Source organism: Populus euphratica, unplaced genomic scaffold (assembly GCF_000495115.2).
Source record: "Populus euphratica unplaced genomic scaffold, PopEup_1.0 scaffold13.1, whole genome shotgun sequence".
NCBI classification, from domain to species: Eukaryota; Viridiplantae; Streptophyta; class Magnoliopsida; order Malpighiales; family Salicaceae; genus Populus; species Populus euphratica.
In genome coordinates this window covers 536,890-562,148 of record NW_011499872.1, presented here as the reverse complement: position 1 = coordinate 562,148, position 25,259 = coordinate 536,890, and the positions used below count along the sequence as shown (strand labels likewise).

At 33.2% G+C, this 25,259-nt stretch overlaps 3 protein-coding genes across 5 annotated transcripts; all 3 read right to left on the bottom strand.

Moving 5' to 3' along the window:
* Nucleotides 1-3,092: 3,092 nt before the first annotated feature.
* Nucleotides 3,093-13,568, bottom strand: LOC105127494 (uncharacterized). 2 transcript variants are annotated; one of them, XM_011028820.1, is made up of 4 exons: nt 13,544-13,568; nt 5,317-5,829; nt 3,587-3,712; nt 3,093-3,467 (listed from the first exon to the last, which is right to left on the bottom strand). In XM_011028820.1, exons 2-4 carry the CDS (start codon nt 5,827-5,829, stop codon nt 3,306-3,308), a joined length of 801 nt encoding a protein of 266 aa, XP_011027122.1. In that variant the 5' UTR covers nt 13,544-13,568; the 3' UTR covers nt 3,093-3,305. The 2 variants fall into 2 exon arrangements, with proteins under 2 accessions (XP_011027122.1, XP_011027123.1); XM_011028821.1 differs by lacking the exons at nt 3,093-3,467; nt 3,587-3,712; nt 13,544-13,568 and adding an exon at nt 4,001-5,054 and having other exon boundaries at nt 5,191-5,848.
* Nucleotides 13,569-14,807: 1,239 nt separating this feature from the next.
* LOC105127495 (uncharacterized) lies at nt 14,808-15,838 on the bottom strand. The gene is made up of 2 exons (XM_011028822.1): nt 15,042-15,838; nt 14,808-14,908 (listed from the first exon to the last, which is right to left on the bottom strand). The coding sequence occupies exons 1-2, from the start codon at nt 15,675-15,677 to the stop codon at nt 14,834-14,836; spliced, it is 711 nt and encodes a 236-aa protein (XP_011027124.1). The 5' UTR covers nt 15,678-15,838; the 3' UTR covers nt 14,808-14,833.
* A 2,795-nt stretch (nt 15,839-18,633) lies between these two features.
* On the bottom strand, nt 18,634-23,943 carry LOC105127489 (protein-tyrosine-phosphatase MKP1). Of its 2 annotated transcripts, none has more exons than XM_011028814.1 (4): nt 23,618-23,943; nt 20,701-23,393; nt 19,999-20,179; nt 18,634-19,195 (listed from the first exon to the last, which is right to left on the bottom strand). In XM_011028814.1, exons 2-3 carry the CDS (start codon nt 23,206-23,208, stop codon nt 20,123-20,125), a joined length of 2,565 nt encoding a protein of 854 aa, XP_011027116.1. In that variant the 5' UTR covers nt 23,209-23,393; nt 23,618-23,943; the 3' UTR covers nt 18,634-19,195; nt 19,999-20,122. The 2 variants fall into 2 exon arrangements, with proteins under 2 accessions (XP_011027116.1, XP_011027115.1); XM_011028813.1 differs by having other exon boundaries at nt 23,670-23,943.
* Nucleotides 23,944-25,259: the final 1,316 nt, after the last annotated feature.

The window sequence follows — 25,259 nt, the reverse complement described above, 5'->3', positions numbered from 1 at the left end:
ATGGTTTCGGACACAACACTGTTGTTATGTAAATAGGCTAATTGGTTTATTTTCTTCCTTTAAATTTTTTGCTATTGCATTATTTAATTTCATTCATTTATTTTTTCAAAAAAATCTAATTTATTATAAAAAAACAATTTAATTATTCTTTACTCTTTAAGCAAGCAAATCAAGTGGTTTTTACATGTACTTTTTTCTAGTTTTTTTTAACAGAACTCGATGTTGATCTACCAAAAAAAATGATGTTGCTCACTAAAAAAAATAGTTCAGAATATACTAAATAAAAATAGGTTACAGATTATTTTTTTTGCTGACCCAACACCAATTTTGTTGACCCTGCACCAGAATTTATTGAAAATATATCTTATCCTGACTATTTTTATTTTAAAAAAATTCATATTGAGAAACAAAATTATAACATACATATTCTATTTACTTTTCATGGGTTTGCAAGGTTTTCCTGCGTACAAAATAGATGCTTTTTTACAGTAATTTTGAGAAAAAGGAAATTAAACTTGTAAAGTAGCATTGTGCATGACCCCACCATTATTACATGTTTACCAATAGTAAGGAAGGAGATGTCATAAAGGGGGGACCTTTTATTTCTAGTCCTAAAGTGTTTGTTTCTTATGGTCACATCCAACGGTGACCATTAACCTTTTTTATGGACGGTGCTGAACATGGCAGAAGCTAAGTGCGTGGCGTGCAGCTGTCATTTGTTTAGGATGGCCATTTCTTGCTCTTGAACTTTTAAGAATTATCACTCAATTTTCCTTTTCAATTATTATGCTTTATTTCATGTCACTTACATCATATTTCATCTCAATAATATCGCAATTTCACTTTTTCTTAATCTAATACTTAAAAACATTGATTTAAAATTTAAGAATTTTATATAACAATTTCACTTTTTCTTAATTTAATACTTAAAAACATTGAATCAAGATTTAAGAATTTTATATAAAATTTTTGAATCTTTATTTAGACTTATATAATCAAGTTTATAACATCTTACCCAATAATGATATAAATTTTAAAAATTAATCCGTCAAAAGTTTTTTTTTCTTTTCTTTTTAAAGTAATGAGTTTTCTCTTTTTACTTTCTTTTTCCTTACTTAATTCTTTCTTTAATTTTTAAGTTAAATACGGTTAATACTAACTCTTTTATTTGTATGGCCTTAAATCCTTGTTTCTCTCTGGAGTTTTTAGCAAGGAGCTCTTAATTTTGTTTTTCTATTTTTTTCAGCACTGGTCAAGGGTTTAAAGGGAAAGAAAAAACTAAATTTTCAATTTTTCCAATTTATTTATAAAAACACCATTAATGATTACATGTTATTTTTTGTACTAATGTTAATATTCTCAAATAACCTTTTAAAACTTGAATTATCTTAAAATTTTAATTTAAAATAAAAATATATATTAGGAGACTTTTCATAAAATTTTAGTCCAATCTAAATGTTGAATTTAAAATTATATTTAATAACATAAAACTGATTAATAGATAATTTTATATTCAATCATTGATAAAATCATATGAGTTATTTTAATAAGTCCTTAAAAATATTTTCTTATTAAACTAGATTTATTTTTCTCATCATTTGTTTTATTTACATATTTACTACAATTTTATGATACTATTTTTTTATTTATAACCGAGGTTTTCACCAACAATTTTTTACATAGTTTGTTCTTAACTTTTATTTCTCATTTCCATTTTAATTCTAAAATTAATTAATTTAATACTTAAAAACATTGAATCAAAATTTAAGAATTTTATATAAATTTTTTGAATCTTTATTTATACTTATATAATCAAGTTTATAACATTTTATTCAATAATGTTATAAATTTTAAATATTAATCGGTGAAATGTTTTTGTTTTTTTTTCTTAAATCATGAGTTTTTTCTTTTTACTTTTTTTTCTATATACTTGATTCTTTCATTAATTTTTAAGTTAAATAATACTACCTCTTTTATTTGTCTGACCTTAAATCTTTGTTTCTCTCTAGAGTTTTAGTGAGGAGCTTTTATTTTATTTTTTTATTTTTTTTTCAGCACTGACCAGGGGTTTAAAGGGAAAGAAAAAGCTGAATTTTAAATTTTTTCATTTTATTTACAAAAACATTATTAATAAGCTTACATGTTATTTTTTGTACTATTGTTAATATTTTTAAATGGCCTTTCAAAACTTCAATTACCTTAAAATTTTAATTCAAAATAAAACAATGTATTAAAAGATTTTTTATAAAATTTTAGTCCAATCCAAAAATTAAATTTAGAGTTATATTTAATACCGGATTAATAAATAATTTTTTATTAAAAATCATTTTTTTTTATTTAATCATTGCTAAGACCATATAAGTTATTTTAATAAGTCCTCAAAAATATTTTATTATTTCAAAATAAATTTATTTTTCTCATCATTTGTTTTATTTACATATTTACTACATTTTCTAATGTAATTATATAGTGTTATTAAATAATATTAAGTAATAATTTTTAGTTTAAATACAATGTTTAAGATATATGTTTTTAATTTTTTTACCTTACTAAATCGAACCGATTTCAATGCATTTAAATTTCCATAAACTGTTGAGACGCTTTCTACTATTATGCAAAGTGAACAACTCTCCACTCCCTTTGCAGAACAATAAAGACGAGGAAATGCAACAGAGTTAATTCACTCTACACAAAACCACCAGTACTCTGGTTATCTGAATTAACTTGCTTGGAGGCCGTGGTGGTTTTGTTTGCACCAATAAACCTCACTTCTCGATTCATTGAACATCTGCAAACATTACAAATGGCGTTAAGACTGTCTGTCGTAGATAGGCATTTGCATGGACCAGAAGGATTGTAAAGCTTCGGGTGTGGAGTCTTTGCACTGGTGCAAGGCAGCAAGAAACGCTTCTTGGACACTTGGTTTGTAAGTGAGGCTTTAGAATCGAATATTTATTTAGATGTCTGTGAGTAAGTTTCGTTGGGCTCTCGTGCAGATTTCCAAGGTGGAATTTGTGCTTGAGGCAAAGCAAACAAGTTAAGATAACCATTTATACTAAAATTTTTGACTTCGTACAACACAAAGAAATGTAGACGAGGAGGGGAAACTATCATTCCATCGTATTCTCATTTCAAAAAACTCAAAATAATGCAACAGTGGAAGATAAATGAAAGAAGACAAGCATAATAAAGCAACAAAGAAAAACAGATGAAATGGTCAGGCATATTCAAAAGGAAGATGAATGATCATCATTGCAGTCCAACAACAAAATTAAAGTTCTCCAACTTATTTTCTATTTACTTCCTCACAGACATAGTAAATTTAGAAATTGAAGAACACGCATCAACTCCTTTTTCTCTAATTTGATTATTCTGGCTCGCCATCTCTTTCCTTGATTCGGCTTTGAAAGGAAAACAGCAGTGAGAGCATCCTTCGACAAAAGAGAAGCTTTCAACAATTCAAGACCCTCAAATTTATAAAAGAACAAGGGACAAAGAAAGCAGCATAGACGTAGTATAAACTATCGTTAGAAAACAAAAAGAACTAGCATGAACAATACAAGACAGAGTTCAAAACAAGCAGTACCTCGTTGATCCCAAGTTCAACAACCTTCTCCTCAAGCACACCAAAATCCTTGACATCGAACTTGTTTAGCAGACCAACACCAGACACCATTGACATTGGAGAGACGGACAAATCACCTGTCACCATGTAATGACCAACACCAGAGTTCATCACGTTCTATATTACATGGAAATCCTTTAATCAGCAGATTGTTGCAAGTCCAGCACAAGAATCCAAATAGCAAAAAAGGAAATTCAGTGGCAATGTGCTGATCTTTAGTTCTATCTGTAGCAGGACTACAGATCATTGCTGATTGACCATGCTTGATATGTAATTTATTCATATATTGCGAAGCTCAATTCTTATTACTATTTTCCATTTCCTCAAAACATCTCGAGTTCAATCTTCTCCTCTCTCTCTCTATATATATATATATAAAAAACTAATAAATGTCTTGCATGTGCACTAAAACATCTCCAATGCCAAAGGTCAAGTACTCTGTAAATGAGTATGCACAGAATCTTGTAATAACAGGCAGGTGAGTCTGTTCCTAACCTCATCAATATTAAAATAAACAGTGCCCAACTTGTTAGGCCGTGTAAAAGGACATACTGTGCCATCTTCCATCCGCACCTATACTTCAACCGAAGCTACTCAAGAATCAAGGATATCTTTTTCCAGTTTTCGTGGCTAGAAACCAAAATCTGCAGTATTGGGCTTGACTTCCACTTGCCTTTTCGGCTAATCTAAAGTCTTGACATAAGGCCCACTGGAAGGCTACAGCTAGCAAGTTAGTGAAACAATGATTTCCGCATGATTAGAGTTAGATTAAGTGTTTATTCTCTTTTATCACCCTCATTTTTGTGATTGTTATTTGTGGAAAAATTGATTGCAAGGCACAATATAAAACACTGAAAGATGGAATTGTCATGCTGTAGTCGATAACCAGGGCTGTAAAGAAACAGAACTAAACAAACTCTACTTGTCAAAAATGGAAGGGATGAGAACTTAACACAATCACTAAAATACAGAAAACATCCACCCCAACAAGATGGGAATTGCTAGACAGATCCCGCTGGTCACATCAACTTCTTCTTCCTTTTTCGTGCTGCATAATTCTGGAAGTCCTGCTGCTGTTTTACATCAGAAAGAACTGTCTGACTTTGGACAAGCCTTGTTCTCTATTTTGGTGGATCACAATATCTAACCTTCTGCTTTATCCAGAAAACAGCAGTCAGAGCATCATTTGACAAAAGAGAAGCCTTCAACAATACAATAGCCTGAAATACGTAGAAGAACAAGGACCAAGAAAAAAGCAGTGTAAAAAAAAGGGCAAACATAGTAAATTTAAAAACTGAAGATCGCACATCAACTCCTTTTTTTCTCATTTGATACTAGCGCACCATCCAAGTCCTTAATGCAGCTTTGGAAGGAAAGCAGCAGTGAGAGCATCCTTTGACAAAAAAGAAGCTTTCAACAATTCAAGACCCTGAAATGTATAAAAGAACAAGGGACAGAAAAGGCAGCATGGACATAGTATAAACTATCGTTAGATTACAACAAAAACTACCGTGTTAAAATTGAACAGTCCAAGACTGAATAACATTTTAAAAAAAACATTGTACCTCATCGATCCCAAACTCAACAACCTTCTCCTCAAGCAAAATAAAATCCTTGATTTCGATCTTCTTTAGCAGACCAACAACGGACACCATCGACACTGGAGACACTGACAAATCATCTGTCACCATGTAAGTGACCAGGCCCTTCACGTAACCTCCAGCCTGATCACTAGCTGGTGTATCTGTGGAGGCGGAGACATTCGTACGCACGAACTTTACTTCTTGATTCATATAACGAGTACCATAGTCTTGTGACCTGCAATGACTACAAACAGAGTTGTGAATACCTGACACGTACCCTGGATGGCTTGAGCAATAGTAAAACTTCCGGTCTTCCGGCTTTTTAGTGTCAGGAAGCAAGAAACTTGGATTGGTGACCTGGGTTGTTATAGTTGGTTTCAAAATGGAATCCTTGTTCTGGTTAGGCTGCAGGTACGATTCATCCAGCTTTTCAAGGCTCTCGTAAAGATTTGCTATGCAGCCAGTCATGGTTGATTTTGTGAGGAGCCGAATGACGGAACCCACAGGCAAAGCAAGCAGGCTAAGTAGGAAATCCACAAAGTCTTTCCCTGCTTCAGCAAAGACGACTTTGTTGTGTTTTGAATCAATAAGAAGCTTCAAGCTCATTTTGGAGGATGACATTGTTAGCTACTTTGATGATCACTGGTTTTGTTTTTGTTGGCGACTTGAAAGCAAAGGTTTCAATATGTAGCGAGGAAAAGACTCTATCAGGAGGCTTAAGTGCTAGAGGATTTTATGGAAGCACCTGGAAGGTTTCTAGGCTAAGCATGCACCAAAAGAAGACTTCGATGCTAAGTTGTAAGGTATGGTGAGACGAAGCCCACTACATGGTCAAAAATACTCTAACACAGTTAAAAAACAATCATGAAAATAACAAAATATAAAAAATAAAATCTTCACAAATTACAAGGATAAGATAAGAATGAAAAAAATACCATAAAGATAACTCTACTGATATTATTAAAAAAGTTTCCAACCATACAATTTTAACAAAATAAAAAAAAAATCGCTAATCTTTCAAAAAAGATACTAACCATCCAAAAATAAGCAAGCTCATCTATTTTTTGTATACTTCGTGTGATCCATTTAATTTATTTTTATTAATTTTATTTGATTAAATAAATTTATTTTGTTAAGCTTTTTTTGATGAAAGTAGTGGTGTTATTATTAAAATTTTGATATACTTAAAAATTTTTATTGTAAATTGTATTGGATATTTAACAATTTAAAAAGAGTGGTGTATCACTTATAATTTACAACTTTTTAAATTGTGTTACTTTTTTAAATAATTTTTGAATTTTGAAGACAACAAATGGAGTCAGCATCATGCTGGCAACACCTTTCTGCACCCAAAGTTTGCTGAAATTATGGCTAGGATTGTGGCATAAAATGGAAAGTTAACATATAAAATTAAAATAAATGATGAAATTAAAAAATTGAGGTAAAATAGTATATTCTTGAATATCACGGTTTCAAACCGTGATATTAATTTATTCTTCATGAGAGATATATAATTATATTATGAAATGACAAATAATTGCTTAATTGTTCTTCCCACTAATTTCTTGATTTCAGCAGCGAAAGTTATTTTTTGTTTGTGTACTCTCAGGGTAGAAAAGGAAGTGTATAATTTAATATAAAAACATACACAGTGCAAAATTAATTATTTAAACTCTTTTTTAATCATTGAAAAATTAATATGAAAAAAATAAAGTCTCTAAAATAAAATTAATAGATATTGTGGCCGGAAACCACAACATTAATTAAAATTATATGGCAATTCTAGTCATGATACTAATTAAATGTAATGGTTGGAAACCACTCGTCAAAAAAAATATGACATTTCAAAAAAATATGAGATTTAAAAATATATTATTTTATCAAACTTGTTAAATTTCTGTATCATTTCATAATTTATTTTATTTATATGTTGTCACGACCCGAATCCCGGATCCATGACCGACATATAGGCAAGGTTTCCCTCCAAGATTCCATACCTATGTGAACCCAAATTTACATACAAACTTACCCTAACTCAATCAGAGTGCAACGCAGCATTACTAACAAACTCAACTTCATAATATAATTGAATTGTCTTAATACAAGAGTTAATATAATTTCATAGTTTTGAAGCACTAATTAGGCATAAAAGAAAATGTACGAATTACAAAAAAAAAAATAGGTTCTGAAGGTCCAACAAAAATGATCTGCTATCAAACTATAAGCCTGAAAATGATAAATAATAAGAGGCTGAGTTCAACAACTCAGTGAGTAGATAACATTTAATATATACACAAGAGATAATACAACAATGAGAAATATATATACAAGTATGGATTTAGGTTTTTATAAAAAGGTTTCTCAAATAGGCCATAACAAGAATATCATATGGTAAAATTCTTCAGAAAATCAAAATGTAATGAGCATGAGGCTCCGTACTGTGGGATAATCAGTCCACACAGGTTGGTGACTCCCTCGACCAACTAGGGTTCAGATACAATATGTACAAACACTAACACTACCCTGTTAGCATGAGTATTCTGACTGACATACTACAGGGTCACAATCATACTTAAACAGACATATTAATATCTCAAGGCCCAACTCATGATATCAATCAAATGAGGAGCTATCAATTCAGAAGTCAACCTAAAATACATACTGGTTCATATCAAGAATTCGGATTCAACAAATAATCATGCTTATCATAACAAGGATAATAATCACCATATATATTATCAAGAAACATGATCCAATTCATATTAACAAATCAAATATTTATAATATTGCTCATGCATATGGACAATTATCCACTTACCTGACTCGAAATAAAACAGAAATCAAAAGCAGACACCGAAGAATATATAACCTATTTTATACATTTATTTAAGATTTATTATATAACCCTATATGTTTTTGAATTAACTAGTTATATTCCAAAAAACCCAAAAATTAACGATTTTCTCAAAATCTAATCCATAATAAAAAAAATAATAAAATCGGTAATACTTTACTAACTAACCCTCAATTATTCATCAAACTCATTTGCAAAAGCTAACATTCCAGATAGGGACTAATCTGTAATTTATCATATTTTTAAGGGTCAAATTGTAACTTTATCCATTTGAAAGACTAAACTAAAATTATCATAAATTCATGAGTATACTGAAATTCTGACCATAATCAATCCTCATTTCTGTCTAGATCATCTCATTATACTCCAGGGACCATTCTAGAATTTTTATCAAATTTTTAGGGTTAAATGGTAATTTTTGTCAAATTGAAGGACCAAATTGAAAGTGTTAAAATTTTCTAACTATACAGGAATTTTGCCCATAATTTATCTTTTATTCTGTTCAGAATCTCGTAATAGGCTCCAGGTACCAATCTACAAATTTTTCAAAGTTTGGGGACTAAACTGTAATTTTCGAAAATTGAGGGACCAAATTGAATTTTTGTTATCTTCAACCTCAAACCTAGAATTTTCATAGATTACCTACTGTTATCCCCTGATTTCTAACACAAATTCACCATTCAAACAAAACCATAACTTAAAATCATCATTTTTATCTATAATTTCTCAAATTCAAGTTAACAATTCATTACCTACAACAATCAACCCATAACATTCAACTTAATTCATCAATTAATCCAAAACTGAAATTTTCAGAACCCTAACATTTATCAAAACAAAAATTAAAACTTAATTAATACATATTTATACAAAATCTTACCTTTAAACTTATTTCTTCCAACTCTTTTCTATTTTCCTTTTAATTTTTTTTTTCTTTTTCGTTCTTCCTTCTCTCTCTCTTGCTGATTCTCTCTCAAATTTTAGATCATTTCTTTTGTTTTTTTTTATTTTTTATTTATATTTATCAAGTTTTGTTGAATTATTATACTACCCCTCATTTATTTATATCTATATTTTAAACTATTAAAAGCTTTATTATATTTTACTATTTATTTATTCAAAACATCATATGTGTACTGATTTCCCAATTTATCCAGGATGGTGGCACAACGACTGGACCAAGGGAGCTGGAATGCATTTTTTTTTAGCAGCCCTTTTTGGCTATAAAAAGAGCCTACTTGAGAGCGCCCATCAGCATTCAGCAGTACAATGAGCACAAAAAATAGAGTGGAGAGCAAAAGAGAGGAAGCTGCTTTTGTGGCAGTTGCGAGAGCTGTACCTCGAGTGATAGAGAGAGAGGTGAGGCAATTACGGGGTTTTTGTTTTTTAGTATAATATAATAATAATAATAATTTTTAGAAATATGTTAAGATAATATATATTTTTTATGTTATATAAATTATTTTCTTATATCAATAAATAAAAACGAGCAATATATATATATATATACATAAAAATTTAAAACAATTGTTTTTTAATATAAAATACCATTTGAAAAACGGAGCTCCACAAAACATCTTAAGCTTTGTTATTCTTTTTGTGGAACTCGGGCAGAAATTTACGGTCCTAACATAAGTTTATGAGAAAAGAAAAAGGATACTATTCATTCCATGGCATTCTCATCTCATAAAATTCAAAATAAAACAACAGTGAAAGATAAATGAAAGAAGAAAAGCATAATGAAGCAATAAAGTAGGGGTGTTAATTTTTGGTTTGGTTTAATTTTTATTAAAAAAATAACCCAAGTGAAAAAAAATTGAAAAAAAAAACATGAAACCAAACCAAAACAGGATCAAACCGACCGATTTCGGTTCGGTTTTTTAGGGGAAAACCGGTTCAAACCAGTTTGGCTTGGTTTTAGCTCGGTTTGACTCGGTTTTTTGGTTTGGGTTCGGTTCGGTTTTTTGGTTTTTTAGTTATAAAACTGAAACCAAACCGACCAGGTTTTTTAAAATTTTAATCGGTTTAATCAGTTTTTTTTTTCCGTTCAGTTTTTTTAGTTTTTTTTTTAATTTTCTCAATTTAATTAGTTTTTTGGTTTTTTTTACCCCTGCAACAAAGAAAAACAAAAGAAAAGGTCAGGCAGATTCAAAAGGAAGGCCAATGATCATCATTGCAGTCCAAAAACAAAATTAAAGTTCTCCAACTTATTTTCTAATTACATCCTCACAGACATGGTAAATTTAGAAATTGAAGAACACGCATCAACTCCTTTTTCTCTAATTTGATTATACTGGCTCGCCATCTCTTTCCTTGATTCAGCTTTGGAAGGAAAACAGCTGTAAGAGCATCCTTCAACAGAAGAGAAGCTTTCAACAATTCAAGAGCCTGAAATTTATAAAAGAACAAGGGACAAAAAAAAGCAACGAACAATAAAAGACAAAGTTCAAAACAAGTTGTACCTCATTGATCCAAGTTCAACAACTTTCTTCTCAGGCACATCAAAATTCTTTGACATCAAACTTGTTTAGCTGACTAACACCAAATACCATCATTTTTTTTTTGTATAGAGAGAAGAAAATCAAAACCAAGAAAAAAAAATAAAAGAGCCAAACTCTCTTTGCATCTGTGTATATAAAATAATTTTTCTTAAAAAAAAATAGCAAGAATGAGAAAACTGTTAATAAAAAAAACTACTTATAATGACTTTGAAACACTCAAAGGAGATAAAACACACTATTTTATTTTAAGGACAACAAACTTACAACATAAACAAAAGCTTACAATACATATCTTTTTTTTCTCTTTTTCTTTTTTTCTCTCAAATCTCTTCACACATTATAACATCAATTCAGTTAGTTATTTATATACAAATTCAAAATAAGAAAATTCAACCTTCAATTATAAAGGTGGTTGTTGCCGACGATGTGAAAGCGGTTGACGGCTGATGATTAGCAGCTGGATATTTGGGGGGTGATAATTGATAGTTGTCTTTCTTGACTTTTTAGATTGAATTTACTTTAACAAATCTCCACCTTAAACTCAATTAAAAGATGTTATTCCAATCATAAATTTTAATTTAATAAATACTTCTCTCATCAAGGAATGAGAAAACATCCGTGTGAACATCCAATAACTACACCAAAACTCTGAGCCATATATCAGCAATCTTATATAGAAAGTGGCAGCTTTCATGAACAGCTTTGCATTTTCTGTATAGTCCGGACAGGCCCTGGATGGGCAGCGGCAGTAGATTACGAAGCAATTTAAAAGCATTTTTCAAATTGACATTTTCGTCACGTTCTATATTACTTGGAAAAAGTTTAATCCTTTAATCAGCAGATTGTTGCAAGTCTAGCAGAAGAATCCAAGTAGCAAAATAGGAATTCATTGGTAATGTGCTGATCTTTAGCTCTATCTGAAGCAGGACTACAGATCATTGCTGATTGACCACGCTTGATATGTAATTTATTCATATATTGCGAAGCTCGATCTCTCAACTAATAATGGTCTTGCCAATGAACTATAGCAAAATTGTTATTACTATTTTTCATTTCCTCAAAACACCTCGAGTTCAATCATCTCCTTTATATATATATATAAAAACTAATAAATGTCTTGCATGGGAACTAAAACATCTCCAATGCCAAAGGTCAAGTAATCTGTAAATGAGTATGAACAGAATCTCGTAATAACAGGCAGGTGAGTCTGTTCCTAACCTCATCAATATTAAAATAAACAGTATCCAATTTGTTAGGCCTTGTAAAAGGACATACTGTGCCATCTTCCATCAGCACCTATTCTTCGAACAATTTGCCAATTCTTATCAACCGAAGCTACTCAAGGATCAAGGATATCTTTTTTCCAGTTTTTGTGGCTAGAAACCAAAATCTGCAGTATTGGGCTTGACTCCCACATGCCTTTTCGGCTAATCTATAGTCCTGGCATAAGCCCATCTGGAAGGCTACAGCTAGCGCGCAAGTTAGTGAAACCATAATTTCCACATGAATAGAGTTGGATTAAGTTTTTATTATCTTTTATCACCCTCATTTTTGTGATTACTATTTGTGGAAAAATTGATTTCAAGGCACAATATTAAACACTGAAAGATAGAATTGTCATGCTGTAGTCGACAACCAGGGCTGTAAAGAAACAGAACCAAACAAACTCTTCTTATCAAGAATGGAAAGGATGAGAACCTAACACAATCACTAACAGAGAGAAGATGTGAATTGCAAGAGAGATCCCGCTAGTCACATCAACTCTTTTTTTTTGTGCTGCATAATTCCGGAAGTCCTGCTGCTGTTTTACATCAGTAAGAACTTAACTATCTGACCTGGACAAGCCTTGTTCTCTATTTGGGTGGATCACAATATCTAACCTTCTGCTTTATCCAGAAAACAGCAGTCAGAGCCTCACCTGACGAAAGAGAAGCCTTCAACAATACAATAGCCTGAAATACATAAAAGAACTAGGACCAAGGAAAGCCGCATAGTATAAACTATTGTTAAACAATAATTAATGCTACTAGTTTAAAACGAACAATAAAATGCAGGGTTGAAAAGTCATTACCTCATTGATCCAAAATCTAACAACCTTCTTCTCACGCACACTAAAATCCTTGATTTCGATCTTGTTTAGCAGACCAGCAACGGACACCATTGACATTGGAGACACTGACAAATCACCTGTCACCATGTAAGTGACCAGGCCCTTCACGTAACCTCCGGCCTGATCACTAGTTGGTGTATCTGTGGAGGCGGAACCATTCGTCCCAACAAAGTTCACTTCTTGACTCAGATAACGAGTAGCATAGCCTTGTGATCTGCAATGACTACAAACAGAGTTTTGAATATCTGAGACGTACCGTGGATGGCTTGTGCAATAGTATAACTTCCAGTTTTCAGGCTTTTTAGTTTCAGGAAGCGAGAAATCTGGACTGGTGACCTGGGTTCTTATAATTGGTTTTAAAATGAAATTCTTGTTTTGGTTAGGCTGCAGGTAAGATTCATCCAGCTTTTCAAGGCTCCCATCCTACGCAGCCAATCATGGTTGATTTTGTGAGGAGCTGAATGACAGTACCCAAAGGCAAAGCAAGCAGGTTAAGGAGGAGATCTACGAAGTCTTTCCCTGCCTCAGCAAAGACTGCTTTGTTGTGTTTTGAATCAATAAGAAACTTCTGGCTCATTTTAGAGCTGGGTGTGTATACGCATGCTGCTTGCCAGATTGAGACTAATTCAAGGGGAAGATGAAATACGGTCGAAGGGAAGGTTTGCTTCACGCTTGCCATTTAATTGTTTTATAGTGGATGAGAGCTCAATGAAACTTACCTTGAACGTTCTTTTATGTTTTGTGTGTTGCTGTTATGATAAACTAAACATCCTTGCTTATTAGTCTAAGATAATACAACATCTTTTCACGACAACGTTTTGCTTTGCTTGCATCAATAAGAAGCTTCAAGCTCATTTTGGAGGGTGCCATGGCTACCAAATTGGCTTTAAATTTATTGACCACCAGAATGCAATGTTATCAGTAATGTATATATAGAGGAAATGATTCTATCAGGAGGCTTTCACTGCACGGGGATGAGAAATAGTTTATGAGAAGGTCGAATCCATGCAAGAAAGTTCTGGATTTCCCATGATAGACATTTTAGTTCATCCATGCAAGCCGTTGTTCGATTCCCCACGAACAGCTATTAGTTAATTAAGTTCTATAGTATTTGACTAACTGCGATGAACGATACTGGTAAAATAAAATTATGATACTGACTAAATTTGGAAATATGAAATGATAATAAAGTCTAAGCCACTAAGCTTGGGTTTGGAAATTGTGGGCATCTGTTCTCCACAAAGAGTATAGTTTTTACTTCCATTTATTTCGTAGAAAAAGTTATCAAGTTCTTCCACTTATTTTCATCCTTGAAGTTTTCCGCATTCTACAGCAAAATTCATTAAAATTAGCAGATTACGAAGCAATTTAAAAGCACCTTTGAAATTGACATTTTCAGCAAGTTCTACTTTACATGGAAAAAGTTTTCAATGCTCCCATTCATATTTCCAATGCAGCCATTCGAGGTAGAATTTCTCAGGAGGCAAAGCAAGTAAGAAGGATATCCACGAATTCTTTGATGCTTCGGTGATCCATACTCCTCTTGACAAATATATTACGTACCACTAGCTTGTGGAGCTGTCTATATATACAGCATGATACTTTTGTGAGGAGCCTAATGCAAGGGGAAGATGAAATATGATTGAAGGGAGGTTAGCTTCATGCTTGTCATTAATTGCACAGTGATGATTGTTCTGATTCTTTTGGTCATTGAAACTATAGATCGATGTGACAGTCAAGCTCTTCTCTGGCAAGAAGACAAAGAAGGGACAAACGGCAGAACAAAACAATATCGAATTAAGCATAAATGGGGCATTTTCTACCTCGAGAACCAGCATCTACTCTTTGATTTCTGGTGCTAAGACCGAACGATAGAAAAGATTTGTCCTCAATCCCGTGCGATGTTTTTTTTTCGTGTTCTAGCATCTCATAAAGATGTCTTGAATCTGCTTTTGCGACAAATTTTGGAATCGTCAATTGCTTTTGATACAAGGCATTCGTTAATTATGCAACACATAAAAATCACTAAATTTGTGGAAAAACATAAAGATCAAAACAATTAGCAGTGTAAAAAAAAAGAAAACATAGTAAATTTAAAAACTGAAGATCACACATCAACTCTTTTTTGTCTAATTTGATACTAGCGCGCCATCCCAGTCCTTAATACAGCTTCGGAAGGAAAACAGCAGTGAGAGCACCCTTTGACAAAAAAGAAGCTTTCAACAATTCAAGACCCTGAAATGTATAAAAGAACAAGGCACAAATAAAGCAGCATAGACGTGGTATAAACTATCGTTATACAACAACAAAAACTACCGTGTTAAAATTGAACAATCCACGACAGAATAAAATTAAAAAAACACTGTACCTCATCGATCCCAAAGTCAACAACCCTCTCCTCAAGCACACTAAAATCCTTGATTTCGATCTTGTTTAGCAGACCAACAACGGACACCATTGACATTGGAGACACTGACAAATCATCTGTCACCATGTAAATGACCAGGCCCTTCACGTAACCTCCGGCCTGATCACTAGCTGGTGTATCTGTGGAGGCGGAGACATTCGTACGCACGAACTTTACTTCTTGATTCATATAACTAGTACCATAGTGTGAGCTGCAATGACTACAAACAGAGTTGTGAATATCTGACACGTACCCTGGATGGTTTGAGCAATAGTATAACTTCCGGTCTTCAGGCTTTTTAGTGTCAGGAAGCAAGAAACTTGGATTGGTGACCTGGGTTGTTATAGGTGGTTTCAAAATGGAATCCTTGTTCTGGTTAGGCTGCATGTACGATTCATCCAGCTTTTCAAGGCTCCCGTAAAGATTTGCTATGCAGCCAGTCATGGTTGATTTTGTGAGGAGCCGAATGACGGTACCCAGAGGCAAAGCAAGCAGGCTAAGGAGGAAATCTACGAAGTCTTTCCCTGCTTCAGCAAAGACGACTCTGCTGTGTTTTGAATCAATAAGAAGCTTCAAGCTCATTTTGGAGGCTGCCATTGTTAGCTACTTTGATGATCACTGACAAGTTGGTTTTGTTTTTGTTGACGACTTGAAAGCGAAGGTATTAATATATAGAGAGGAAAAGATTCGATCAGGAGGCTTCAGTGCATGGGGATTTAATGGAAGCGCCTGAAAGACTTCGAGGCCAAGCAAGCACCAAAGGAAGATCACTTCAATGCTAAGTATGGTGCAGGAACATGTTTTTAAATTATGGTTTCGGACACAACACTGTTGTTATGTAAATAGGCTAATTGGTTTATTTTCTTCCTTTAAATTTTTTGCTATTGCATTATTTAATTTCATTCATTTATTTTTTCAAAAAATTAATTTATTATAAAAAAAATTAATTATTCTTTACTCTTTAAGCAAGCAAATCAAGTGGTTTTTACATGTACTTTTTTCTAGTTTTTTTTAACAGAACTCGATGTTGATCTACCAAAAAAAATGATGTTGCTCACTAAAAAAAATAGTTCAGAATATACTAAATAAAAATAGGTTACAGATTATTTTTTTTGCTGACCCAACACCAATTTTGTTGACCCTGCACCAGAATTTATTGAAAATATATCTTATCCTGACTATTTTTATTTTTTTAAAAAAATCATATTGAGAAACAAAATTATAACATACATATTCTATTTACTTTTCATGGGTTTGCAAGGTTTTCCTGCGTACAAAATAGATGTTTTTTTACAGTAATTTTGAGAAAAGGGAAATTAAACTTGTAAAGTAGCATTGTGCATGACCCCACCATTATTACATGTTTACCAATAGTAAGGAAGGAGATGTCATAAAGGGGGGACCTTTAATTTCTAGTCCTAAAGTGTTTGTTTATTATGGTCACATCCAACGGTGACCATTAACCTTTTCTATGGACGGTGCTGAACATGGCAGAAGCTAAGTGCGTGGCGCGCAGCTGTCATTTGTTTAGGATGGCCATTTCTTGCTCTTGAACTTTTAACAATTATCACTCAATTTTCCTTTTCAATTATGATGCTTTATTTCATGTCACTTACATCATATTTCATCTCAATAATATCGCAATTTCACTTTTTCTTAATCTAATACTTAAAAACATTGATTTAAAATTTAAGAATTTTATATAACAATTTCACTTTTTCTTAATTTAATACTTAAAAACATTGAATCAAGATTTAAGAATTTTATATAAAATTTTTGAATCTTTATTTAGACTTATATAATCAAGTTTATAACATCTTACCCAATAATGATATAAATTTTAAAAATTAATCCGTCAAAAGTTTTTTTTTCTTTTCTTTTTAAAGTAATGAGTTTTCTCTTTTTACTTTCTTTTTCCTTACTTAATTCTTTCTTTAATTTTTAAGTTAAATACGGTTAATACTAACTCTTTTATTTGTATGGCCTTAAATCCTTGTTTCTCTCTGGAGTTTTTAGCAAGGAGCTCTTAATTTTGTTTTTCTATTTTTTTCAGCACTGGTCAAGGGTTTAAAGGGAAAGAAAAAACTAAATTTTCAATTTTTCCAATTTATTTATAAAAACACCATTAATGATTACATGTTATTTTTTGTACTAATGTTAATATTCTCAAATAACCTTTTAAAACTTGAATTATCTTAAAATTTTAATTTAAAATAAAAATATATATTAGGAGACTTTTCATAAAATTTTAGTCCAATCTAAATGTTGAATTTAAAATTATATTTAATAACATAAAACTGATTAATAGATAATTTTATATTCAATCATTGATAAAATCATATGAGTTATTTTAATAAGTCCTTAAAAATATTTTCTTATTAAACTAGATTTATTTTTCTCATCATTTGTTTTATTTACATATTTACTACAATTTTATGATACTATTGTTTTATTTATAACCGAGGTTTTCACCAACAATTTTTTACATAGTTTGTTCTTAACTTTTATTTCTCATTTCCATTTTAATTCTAAAATTAATTTTTCATTCTTAAAGCACATTTATTTTAATTTTTTTTCTAATTCTTCTATCCAACGAAACTTGCTAACTGTTTCTTATATCCATCGAAAATTATTTTCTAATTCTTAAAACCCTTTACCTGCTCGACCTGCAACTATATAACCACTCCAAAATATGAATAGACCTGAATCATAGCATGAAACTCCATGTGGGTAGTTTTGCATATGCCCAGTCAGTACCTTAAAAAAGAAAGAAAGAGGACATGCCCATATGAATCTGCAAAACATGTAGTGATGATCATGATCCCATACCACTACAAGACTGGCGGGAATCGGCATTTGGGATCCATCGTTTATCTCTTGTTTATTGCTACAGAGACGCGTTCCAATTGATATTAGTATCGGGTGACCCGCGTTCTGCTGTGTGCTGGGTTAATTTTTTTATAAAATAAATAAAAAAGTAAACCTATGAAGATGCTTGACAGGGCCTCTAACTTTCTGCAACAATATACGGTAAATAGCTGAGCTCTTTTAATTTTTATTTTTTTTGTAATTTGACGATGCTTGATGGTGCCTCGTACTTTCTGTAAACATACCGCGTGCCTTTCTCGTGATTGAAAAACTCAGAGTCAAGTTTCATCTTATTCAACTTTGCGGACTGAAACATCCTTCAATTTTTGGATTTTTGTCCATTTTATCTATCAAAAAGGCCACATCACATGTCCAAAACATGGACCTTCGCAGCAAAAACCATGGCCTGTCTTGAGTTAGGCTCGTATTTCTTTTCATTTCTCTGTTTTTTCCCGCGAATGCATGACAAATTCACGGGCAAATGAAGAAACCAAGGTGATATTAACGAGAACTGGTTCGGGTGATTTTCTGCGAGCTCCTAGGGTAATGGCAAAGAAGATGGTTAAATGAACAAATGAGATGAAAGTCCCCATCAATCCATCAGGAAACAAACAGAACCTTCATCATGGGTCTTTATCAACTTGCACAAGATTAATGTCATAAGTTTTGTTGACAAATGATCAGATAACTACAAAGACAATGGCTTAATTATTTGCTTGCTTTTCTTATCCACAGAGTTTTCATCAGAACAGCATTTCCTGAGGCACCAGGTCAACACCAATAATTTACCAATGCCAATGCAAAAGCAATATGTGGTTGATTAAGGCCATGATTGCTACTCCTTCAAGCAACTTACCCTGCATAACCTCTATTCCAGATGCCCGGATGAGATACGTCTGCTCACCCGATCCGAGCACCGGCAGTCGGTGCAGAAGAAGGATGACTAGTTTTTACAACCGGCACCCCAGGAAGCTCAATCAAAATTAATTTCAACAAGCATAACAAGTATGGACGAATCATATCTTACCATCTAAACAAAAAAAAAAATCCATGTAGGAAAGTAAAGTAACCTCGGAAGAGAAATTTCAAAGTATATAATTTGCCTGAAAAAGCCTTCAGGAATTTGTTTCTGGTAATATTTGAATTTACAAGAACATTCAATTGGCGGACAAAATGATTCTGTTATGGGGTGTTTCAGCACTGTACAACCAGGAGAATAGCCACAAAGAAGCTTAGAAAGCAGCCACCTGCAAACAGTATGAGAAAACAATGACTAGGAAGGAAAAGAGAAGAAACTCAGATCGTTTCTCATAAAACAAAAATATGCAGATTCAGGTACAGTGTGCTCAAGTTTAGGATTCTAATATTTTCCTCCACTTGCAGCAGAATTGTTGATCCCATTTGCAAGTAAATTAGGGACTGCACAAGTTCTCCACTGGAGGACCTAGTGGTGGACACAATTGCATTCCACAACCATCTTCACTAGGAGAAAAGAGGAAATTGAAGAAATGGCTCAAACTGCAGTTGAGCCATTCTGCAAATTTTATTCATCCTAAGCGTCATAAGGTTCTCTAAAGTATCCACGTGGGGGTTAACTGTTAATGTGTTGCTTTACTTCACTGCTGTTTACAACATTAAAGGCATCCTCTCTGTATAATTAGCGATTATCAAAACTGAAGCAAACTCCACAATGATCAACACTAAAAGCAAACGTATGTTTAGCTGTTAAACAATGAGCAAAGCAACAAACTTAATTTGCCCAAAATTTTAGTTTCCAGTAAGTGCAAGAGAAAACAGAAAATGCCCAGGCTAGACAAACACATATCAGATCAAAACACTACATTATAAGCAAACAAGGGACTGTTGTGCCTCACATAAAACCCACAGTTCTTATTTCAACTGGATGTCACAAATGGCCATAAATTAGCTAACAGTCTGCAGTGTGGCAGAAAAGGCCTCCTAAAAGCTACATCCCTAGTGTAGAACCACATAAAACTTAATAAATCATAGATACTTGCTAGTTTTGAGTTCACAGAAGGTCATTAATTACCTCCCTGGTTTTGCTGCGAGAATTGTTTTTAATGCCTAAATACTCGTTGAAAATTAGCGCAGCTGAAGAAATTGGAAGAAGGTTTAAACTTCTGAATTACAGAACCCTCCATTTTCCAGTGTTATTACAATGCACTCAACAACGCAAGAAAATCTGCTGGTTCTTCATCTTCTTTGACCACCTGTCAATAACAAGCAATTATGATGCAAAACTATGAGCATGGTTCTACTCTCTCAGATTCAAGAAGATAAATAAATAATAAATTGTGGCCAAGCCCCATCGAGACACACAAAAAATACAGGATAAGCCCCAGTGGCACGGCAGAAGGGAAAAGGAAGGAAAGAAAGGATCTAATTGTATGAGATTCTTTGGTTGCGTCACTTTCTCAGTCCCAGTGACAAAGATTTAAACAACTTTAGCTTCTCAATGGGATACTTAGAAAGAACTACTGACATGTTCTTTCCCTTACATATATTAATCACCAACTTTCATGTTTAGGTGACCTAATTTCAAGTGATTATACTAACCACAGAAGAAAAAAAGGAAAGATGATTTTCAACAAAAGATTTAGTTTAATAGCAATTCTATTTTACTTGAGAATCTTGATGGCAAATTCACAACTAAAGAGTAAACATCAGAGGGCGTTGCAAAAGTTGCAAACAAAAGGTAATGCTGCCTGAGGTTCAAAATATAAGTTCATACCTTAACGGTGACATCCTTCGGAAGATGCATTTGAGTTAGAACACCATGACCAGCTTGACTCCAGTAAATATGTTCAGAATCTGCTAATAGTCTGCCGCTATCTAACTGAATCAAGCCTTTCTCATCAGAAAAAGATTTTCCTACCCAAAAGTATAGAATCCTAGTCTCACATCTGCCTATACCTCTGGATGGCACTAAAATGACAAAGGCTGATTTAGGATCCAAATCACTGGTACCCAATGCTGCAATCCTTTCTAAACTGGGCCAGCGGCATACCAAAGGTTGCATTATGTTATGACTTAGAGCAACACTTTCCTCCATCCCATTCAACATGGAACGACCTGATTCTTCTTCGACATGGCAATTTTTACCCAGTTCATCAAAATTATTTACAATGGAGGCTTCACTGTGCTGTAAGTCAGAACTAGCTACTCTATCCAGAGATATGTTCGGCATGCACTGTTGAATTGAATGTCTACCTTCTTTAACATTATCCTTGGACTCAAAAACAATGTCTAAACTATCTGAATCACACCAAGAGAAGGTTTTCTCGTTTATCCTGGCACCCTCTTCATGGCTGGCAAGAGAACTTGGAGGTGTATTGCTCACCCTTGTATTATCAGTCACTGTTGGCAGCTTCAAAGACTTCGACAAGCTACCTCTGCGCTCAGCAAGTGAAATTGAATATTTTTTGGACGGTGAGGAAGCTGCCATCGAACATTGCCGGGACATGCAGACACCATGAAATCTAGGAGTGTTCGATAATGGTTGGGAAGAAGATTTAGATGTGAGAGACAAGTTAGATAAATTAGACAAGGTTGACGATACCGGAAGAGAACATGATGCTGCTGAAGGAGAATCTTGCGAGGATTCTGAAAAGTACTTTGAGCTAGAACTCGAATCAGAAGAGATAGAGTCTGGAGAGAGAAACAGAGGTGAAGAGGACGAAGATGATGATGGCGAAGATGAAGAGGGTGATGGTGAGTGCACTATCATCATAGAGTCTGAATAGACCCTGGAAAGGAATATCTTCGGTGCTGAGACAAACTCCTTCATGTCACCAGGGGCAAACTTCCGCCTTAGCACACTCCAACTGCTTTCTCTAGCAGGAAGATGGGTTTCATGTTCATTCTCTGATGCCGCAAATGGAGGCACAAAACCCCCCTTGATGGCTTTTTGGAAAATCTCAAAATCAACATTATATGCATCCACTTTCCTCTCACCAGGGAAAATCTTAGTTCTGGATTCCCCACTATGTCCTCCATTAGCAGATTTATCCATCAAAGGTAAATAATAAGAGAAAGCATCCCAAAAGTAAGCTGGTTCTTCACCTTCTTTAACCACTATTATTGGTCCTAGAGCTCTTTCGTACCTAACAATCTGGCAAACCGCCCCTCTTGCATCCCTTTCCATGATAGCCTCGCAATTTTTACCGATCCAGACATATATTGACGAAGGTATATGAACAATAAAGGCACCTCTAGAATCCAGAGCAGATAGTGAAGGATCATTCAGCATCCTTGGTACAAGATGCAAAGGGTCATAGGGTGAGTGTGGAGCGATTCTATACATCCTCAAAAGAGAACTAGGGCTAAGAGGGAAAGCATGAACCCTCTTTTGGCACTGTAATAACTGGCAAGCAAAACCCATATTGGGATCTGCAATCCCTCTCGCTGCCTTCACATATTGAAATGCATCATCAAAACTCTGGCCCTCTCTCCACATAAGATACGCTATCACCAATGAAGTGGACCGTGAAACCCCTTGGCAACAATGAACAAAAACCCTCCCACCCTGTTCCCTGACATCTTCAAAATAATCGAAAACATCATATAGAATACTTGTTATATCCTCTGATGGACTATCCTGCAACCACAGAGTCCTATATACAAAATCAGCCTTGAAATACTCTGGACAAACAAAACCCACACAATTTAACACATGGGTAATCCCATTCTGCTTCAAAATTTCCCTCTCTCTAGCAACAGCATCCCCACCAAGATACACATGTTCAGCAACTTTTGAGCATTCCTTGCCAAAGAAAGCAATTCTATCCTTCTTCACCAACCCAACATTCCTATCCGGGTTCCTTTGAATCGAGGACAAATCAAGTTTCAACCTTTCACCACTCTTGTTCCCACTAGGTGTTGGCGGTTGGGGCCACTCTCCCAGATCATCAGAACTAGCTTTTGGCCACTCGTCTACACTTCTCCGAGCAATTGACAACGGCTGCAAAGGTGGCAAGCAAGACCGTGCTTTACTGTTCTGTTGGGACCGTGGGGTTAACGGAGCAGGATACCTCCGGTTTTGCCCATTACCGCTGTTATTACCAGCAGGATTCCCGTTCGGATCTATAACACGATCTTTCTCTTCTGTTCCAGGGTTTTCTGAGGCAGTCCTGGATGAGGACCAGGACACAGAACGCCAGAACACCTTGCGGGACCCACCAGCAGAAGGAAGCTGGCATGGAGCCAGAGGATTATTAGAGGCGTCTTCTTTGTCCACCATGCCCGCTCAATACTTCAACAGAAGGTTATAGAAACCTAGGATTTGAAACCAAACCCAGTAAATCCAAGGAATCCTTAATATATCCTGTCTTTCTTTTATCTTGCTATTTCTTTCTACTTCAATTGAAGAGAAAACATGGTGGAGTTAACTAGATCAAACTGTGTGAGTCCTGTTACACAGTGTTACTGCAGACAAATAATTAACATCAAATCTGCATCAAACTACCCAGTCGATAACACAAACAACATAACACTAATCAAAGATTTGAACTTACAACTAGAGAAAACCCACGAATTCGAAACAAAAAAACACCCAGATTAAATTTGCAAGCCCAGGTTGTATGCTCAGAAAACAAGGATAAAACCAAAATAAAAACCAAAAAAATAAAATCTAGTGTTTTTTCACTTACTTGAATGCAAAACCACGGAAATAGAAAGGGAGAGATTAGATTTGAGACCTACAGCGTGAGATATGAAGGTGAAGACATGTAGATTTATGAGGAAAGGGAGGAGATTGAGGAGGCAACAGGACATGGAGTGAAAGTGAATGGAAGAGAAGGAGGGCAAAGAAACAGTCTTCTTAATTTTCTTTTTTGTTTTCAGTTGTGACTATGTTTCTTCATTTGACTAGTGATTTGATTTCCAAAGAGAGAGAAGACAGCCATTAACATTTCTTCCTACTCTTTTACCTCTTCGTCTTCTTCTTTTTTCCACAATATAACAAAACCAAACTCAGCGGCCAGCCACAGTAGTATTACAGCTTGTTTGGGAGTATGGTTATAATATCCTGGCCATGCCTATTTTCATTTCAAATAACTGTTGATATTTGAAAAATTACTCATGGTGAATATTTTAGAATGAATAGTATTTTTCTTAGGTGATTAATTTGACTTAAAGAATAATAAATAATAGTAATTGTTGATGTAATGGTATGGAATTCTTGAGTACTTGTATAGTTTATCACTGAATTATTGTTCAGAGCAATCTTGTGATTATGGTTAAATTTTTCTAACATGAAAAAATTATTTAGGTGTTAATGTTTTTTCTAGTAATTTTTTTTAATTGTATAGGATTAATTTGATGTAATTCACTTGATCTAGGAGGTTTAAATATAACTAAAATTATCAGTAAAAATATAATTTGATAAAAACAATTCAAGGAGAATTTTATTAATATTAAAAAGATAATATATTAGATTAAATCGAGTTTAACTAATTAAATTCACAACTCAGATCAAAGATATTATCATATAAAATAAATTAAAATAAATTATGAAACTCAGTTTACAGTCAACTAAAATTAAAGAATGAAATTGAAAAAAATCAATTATAAAAATTATAAAAAAATAATTTGAGACAACACAAGTTAATCTGTCAAAACTATGACATGAGTCATGACATTAAGATAATCCCGTGGAAGGAACAAAAAAATAACTTGGTTCAATCTTAGTTAACCTAGCAAACTCGTGACTTTGATCACGAGGTTAAGGTAATTACATAGAAAGTAAATCGAAATAAATTATAAAGTATAATTTTTGATCAACTTGATATTAATGAATAAAATTAAAAAAAAATAATATAAAAAAAAACTAAAAAAAAACACGAGTTAACTCAATAAATTCATGACTTGATTCATGAGACTGAGATATTCTCATGGAAAACAAATAAAAACAAACCAAGAAGAATAATTACAGTCAATAAAATATTGAATGATAAAAATAAATAAAAAATGAATCAACTAGAATTAACTCAATAAACTTGTAATCTTGGTCACGAGGCTTGGACAACCTTATAAAAATATAAATTAAAATTAATTATAAAAATTAATTTTCAACATATCAATGTTGAAAAATGAAGATAAAATTGAAAAAAAAAAGAATTGAGCCACTGAATCCTATACAAATTAAATCAAAATAAATTATAAAATTAATTTTCAACAAATCAAATATAGAATATAATTGAAATAAAAAAATATTAATAAAATAAATAGTATTTTATGAGGTGATAATTAGTAAAAAAAATATCTTTTGATATTCTATTAAATCTTTCATGA